This window comes from Bison bison, unplaced genomic scaffold, assembly GCF_000754665.1.
Source record: "Bison bison bison isolate TAMUID 2011002044 unplaced genomic scaffold, Bison_UMD1.0 scf7180017864471, whole genome shotgun sequence".
NCBI classification, from domain to species: Eukaryota; Metazoa; Chordata; class Mammalia; order Artiodactyla; family Bovidae; genus Bison; species Bison bison.
The window spans coordinates 18531983-18537978 of record NW_011495032.1 but is presented as its reverse complement, the minus strand read 5'-3'; the positions used below and the strand labels follow the sequence as shown (position 1 = coordinate 18537978).

The window sequence follows — 5996 nt, the reverse complement described above, 5'->3', positions numbered from 1 at the left end:
GTATTCACTGTTAACATCTATGGGAATAAATGGTGGTAATTTTATAAAATATTTATAAAAGGAGAAAAAAACTTTTAGAAATTAATCAAAAGACCTAAGCAGATGAAAACTCCAACTAAAGTTGCATGTTTTTTTTTTTTTTCAAATATTCAACTAAATGGTCCAATTCATATACTTCCAAGATAAGAATAGGGTAAAGAGTACTGTATTATTATGTGCAACCCAAACAAAATGCATGAAATATATGTAATATTGCTCTCATTTAATACTGTGTAGAATGGGAAATTTTAAAAAATGAAGGCTTATTCCTTTTAATTTCTTTCTGTATTTATCACAATGTCACTTTCCCCTATATGTGACAATAATAGAGACAAACTTGAATTAAAATCTTAAGTCTACAGTTTACCTTTATGACACTTGGACAAGCTAAGTTTATTAACCCTAAAAATATTCATCTATAAAATGAAAATGAGATTCTTACAAGGATTAAATGAGGTGATATATGAAAATGACCAATTAATTACTGACTTAACAGCTTTGCAATAAAGACAACTTTCCTTTTTCATTTAATCTGTTCTCTACTAATAAAGTCTGTTATATTTCATTGTTTTGAATTTTCCTACATTATCTGTTAATAGTCTGGCTTCTTCTCATCAGTCTATCACTAACAACTCTTCTGACTTAAATTTATACTTCTAATCAATGTTCACTTTTTAAAAAGTAAATAACTATTTTAGAACAGAATAAAAGTAAATCCTTGCTGGTTTTGCTTATAGGCTGTGAACTACATTTCAGATGTTTAAATCTTCTAACTGCTGCGTAAGTAGATTTGTTATGGCTAGCTGAACATGCAGTAGAGTCTCCAAAAGATGGTTACCATCGATTTCTTTTCTCCCTGTATAAGTATTCTATTCCATCCATAAGGAATCTTACGGTGGAATCTATTCAGAAAACTAAGATCATGGCATCCGGTCCCGTCACTTCATGGCAAATAGATGGGGAAGCAGTAGCTGACTTTATTTTGGGGGGCTCCAAAATCACTGCAGATGGTGATTGCAGCCATGAAATTAAAAGACGCTTACTCCTTGGAAGGAAAGTTATGACCAACCTAGGAAGCATATTAAAAAGCAGAGACATTACTTTGTCAACAAACGTCCCTCTAGTCAAGGCTATGGTTTTTCCAGTAGTCATATATGGATATGAGAGTTGGACTATAAAGAAAGCTGAGCACCAAAGAATTGATGCTTTTGAACTGTGGTGTTGGAGAAGACTCTTGAGAGTCCCTTGGACTGCAAGGAGATCCAACCAGTCCATCCTAAAGGAGATCAGTCCTGGGTGTTCACTGGAAGGACTGATGTTGAAGCTGAAACTCCAATACTTTGGCCACCTTATGTGAAGAGCTGACTCATTTGAAAAGACCATGATGCTGGGAAAGATTGAGGGCAGGAGGAGAAGGGGATGACAGAGGATGAGATGGTTGGATGGCATCACCGACTCAATGGACGTGAGTTTGGGTAAGCTCCAGGAATTGGTGATGGACAGAGAGGCCTGGCGTGCTGTGGTTCATGGAGTCGCAAGAGTCAGACACAACAGTGTCTGAACTGAATTCCTTGTCCCTAAATTTTCACAGGTCTTTTGGCTTGCTTTGACCAAAGAGAATCCAACAGAAGTTATTCTGTGCCGGTTCTGGCCTAGTCTGAGATAAGCCTGGCACCTTTTGCTTTTTCCTTAGGGAATTTGCCCACTATGCTATGAAAAAGCTCAGTCTAGACTCTGAAGAGAGGCCATGTGGAGAAGTACCAAGATGCAGAAACAGACTGAGGCATTCTGAGACCTTTCCAGCCCTAAACTGCCCTAGTCAACCCAGACCAGAGGAGTTTGAGTGAGTCACTCAAGCTGACACCATGTGGAGCAAAAGAACTGTCCCACTGAATCCTGCCTATTTTGGGGGCTTGGGGTTGTTGGCTTCATAGCAGTAGGTAATAGAAACTGAGGAAACAGAAAATGTTCAAAAGAAAGTAATATGGAGACACCCTAAAGAGAAGAAAAGAAACAGCAGTTTTAACATGAGATGAAGAAAAAAAAAAAGGAAGGAAAAGACAACAACAATACAAAAGTCAATGAGACAGATATAGAAAGTAAAACACCAGCTGGGAGTCTGTTTAACTGCTTTGTTTCTGACTGTCGATTTTCCTAAAAACTTGCCAAGTGACTACCCACAAAGCCCCAACTTGCTGAAACTAGTCAGCATCTGGTATGTTACTTGTGTTCTGAAAGCTTCCTTCCAATAGTTGATTCATTTACACAGAACAACAAATGTCTGTTCTACTCAAGTATCATTAATTGCCTTTCTTAAAAAACACTATATACTTTTTCATCTTAGGTTACTTATTGTCCTATTTATTATAAAGGAGGTGAACTGATTTATCTACCTAGACTCTCTGGTATACTTGAAGAATTCCTTACTATTACATTTAGAATGCCACATAGATTTTTACTTCCCACAATTTCAAATTTATAAAAAATTGCCATGTTTTGACAATTCTCTTCTCATCCATCAGTTTGCTTTATAAAAATGTGTTCAATTTTGTCAGTAAGTCTAGGTTCAAAACGCGTTCAAGATTAAATTATAAAAATTTATTTACTTTGAACTTCTCTTAAAGGACTACATTTCATGGTTCACGTATTGCTGAAGCCTGGCTTGGAGAATTTTAAGCATTACTTTACTAGCGTGTGAGATGAGTGCAGTTGTGCAGTAGTTTGAACATTCTTTGGTGTTGCCTTTGGGATTGGAATGAACATTGACCTTTTCCAGTCTGTGGCCACTGCTGAGTTTTCCAAATTTGCTGGCATATTGAGTGCAGCACTTTCACAGCATCATCTTTTAGGATTTGAAATAGCTCAGCTGGAATTCCATCACCTGCACTAGCTTTGTTCCTAGTGATGCTTCCTAAGGCCCATTTGACTTCACATTCCAGGATGTCTGGCTCTAGGTGAGTGATCATACCATCGTGGTTATCTGAGTCATTAAGATCTCTTTGTATAGTTCTTCTGTATATTCTTGCTACCTCTTCTTAATATCTTCTGCTTCTGTCAGGTCCATACCATCTCTGTCCTTTATTGTGCTCATCTTTGCATGAAATGTTCCCTTGGTGTCTCTAATTTTCTTGAAGAGATCTCTAGTCTTTCCCATTCTATTGTTTTCCTGTTTCTTTGCATCAATGTTAGTACACACAATCGAAGAAAATTAGAGCCTCACAGTAAATCCAAAACTTTTTTATAACCTTGCAATTTGTATTGTGTTCTAAATTTGTTATTTACAGAGAGGGACTTTAAATTGTTTATCAACTTCTTCTGGATTCTCTCATTTAAATAATTATCTTAATCACATTCTCTTCCCCATGTCATGACTCAAGACCTCTTCACCTTTCCTCTAAATATCCTGCAGTAATCTCTGATTCATTTCCTTCCAGTCAATTTTACCTTGGCATCCCTCCCACCATTGTCAATTCTTCACCTATCCACACGGCCTTTCACATGGCCCTTCACAAGCCAAAGGCTGTTAGATCTTTTCACTTTTCTCTAAGTTGATCCTTCCCAGGTCCTTTGACCATTCCTGAGATAACACTTCACTGAATGCACCATCTTGATCAAATCTCCTCTAGAAGCAATTAAATACAATGCCCTGACTAAAATATGGCCATTAAAATTAAATACACTACTTGGAATATAATATGAAAATACAGATGAGAAGTAGAATTTATTTCCCTATGCATTTAGATAACAACTGGAAATCATGATGCATGAGTCAAAGTTTCAGAGCTAGTTTGTGGCTAGACAAGAAACAGAATCACTTTTCCTGAATCCCAGTTCAGAGTTCTGTTCTAAGCCATATGTCCCAAGAGGATATATACAAAACACATACATACACAAACAAGAATATATCTGTAAAAAAACAGCATTAAAGTTCTATTATAAGAGTGGACTGTATATATTATGATGACAATGACTATCCACTGTTCTTGAAGATTTTTTTTTTTAATATTTGTAGCTAACTAAGAAAATGTAAAAATTTTCTAACTTGTTACTTTGTGAAGCTTTCTAAAAATGTCCTCTAGGATTTACTTAAACAAAATATACTGAAAACAATTAGCATCAATATCACAATCATTTTAATGAGATGTATTCAAGAACAGCCTTAGAGACAGATGTGAACAGGAAGTGTGTAAATCATAGTGAATGACAGTATCTTATTTTCTTGTGGGAAAAATTCTTTTAGATATTTGTCTTATTCTAGTAAATGTAACCCAAAAGACAGTTCATGACAAACAGGGCATTTAATCAATAGTCCAAGTACCATCTCCGAAGTGTTTTGTTACTTTAAATGAACCACCAAATCCTTAATTTCATTAATATTTTCTTCCTACAAAGCCCTCTGAATCTAAATTCTTTTTACCTTTAGTACTTACTTACACTACTGGCAAGGTATTTCTGGTATAGAAATTTGTTGTGTGAAAACATTTTCATTAAAAGATATGTCAGTGAAAGCCTCTAAAACTTGAAAATATTACCTATGAAGACCAATTAGACTTGCTTCTATTTATATATTTTTGCATTTTTAGTAACCATAAATTGGTCAGTATTTTTCCAAACTATTTAAGTTAACTAGATAAGAAGCAACACAAAATTAACTGAAACTGGACTCCTATAGCTTGATTATAAATGCTAAAACAAATGTAATGACAAAAAAAACTGGGAAAGATCAGTTTTTCCTCTGAAGACAGTTTATTCAATGATATTTAATACATACCAACACCATGATTAAGAAAAAACAAGGCCTTCCCAAAAATAAAGGTTTTTGAGTTCTACCTTTCGGAAAACAAATAATTAAAAAATACTTACCCTTTGCTGTTTGTAGTGCTTAAACATTCTAATGCAATGTTCAATGATAAATAATAAGTAAATGCCTCCTAGAGCAACAAGTCCTTTCAATACAGCATCATATTCTTCCAGAAACTTCTTAGATTCGTGTCCATGAGAATGTCCATGCCCATGTGCATGTTGATGACTGTGATCATGTCCACCCTGAGACTATTAATGAGAATAAGAAAAGCTTCTAAACCAGCAATTCAATGCTACTTTGCGAATATAATCTCCAGAAAAGAAAAAAATCCCCTGTTACATCACTTGAATATAAGTAGTCTTCCATTTAATTTTGTTATACTCAATGGCCTGGAAAGTACTACACTTCATGGTAACTCTAAAACAAAGACCAAAAATTTCAAACAGCTATCGGGGTTAAAATATTAATACATCCTATAGTAAGAATCAATCCAGGAGTAAGAACAGAGGGAATGATGGGTCCTTTGTAAACTGAAGTAAAACTAAAATAGACTAATTCACCAGCAGGTAACCATTTCTAACTCCCTATAATCTAACTTTCTCTTAAGCTAATTTTTATAATACTTTTCTTTTCTTAATTATTTCAAAGAAGTGATGAGATGTTATGTCTGCACATACTGTTGAACATGAGCAAAAGTATATACTTAAACATGCATTTAATTTTCTACATTTTAAATCTTTAGCAAAAATAAATGTGTGTACAGAAACAAAGCTCTTTTAAAACTGCAAAACATGTAAGTTCTATCATATTAATCTTAGAGAGTGTAAAAGAAAACTGGTCCTCAGTATTTTCCCTCTTTGTAACATTTATTTACATTCTTTCCTTATTTGCAAGTGGTCAACAGAAGAGGTTTCTAAACCTCTTAAAGAAGATAAGACCATTACAAAAGGTAATAGCTTCATTTAATTAACACTTAAGAAAATAAGTTAAACAGCACTTAAACATTGTTTGCACTTCAACTGTTGGCCCAGTTCTGAAGCAGACTGTTGCTATGCTTGGTGGCTGGGGAGAAAGGGCAGGCAAGGGGTTAAAATAAATGGGAAAATACGTTATATATAATGAATCAACAGCAAAAAAAAAAAAAAAGCACATT

General features: G+C 34.7%; 1 protein-coding gene across 6 annotated transcripts in view; it reads right to left on the bottom strand.

Annotated features, from left to right (window-relative positions):
• The window catches only part of SLC39A10 (solute carrier family 39 (zinc transporter), member 10), a 163077-nt gene that overhangs the window by 19443 nt on the left and 137638 nt on the right, over positions 1-5996 (bottom strand). For all 6 annotated transcript variants that reach the window (XM_010860859.1, XM_010860862.1, XM_010860860.1 and 3 more), the window contains one exon: positions 4903-5091. In XM_010860859.1, coding sequence (XP_010859161.1) covers positions 4903-5091 — 189 coding nt within the window. The remainder of the gene's footprint in view (positions 1-4902; positions 5092-5996) is intronic.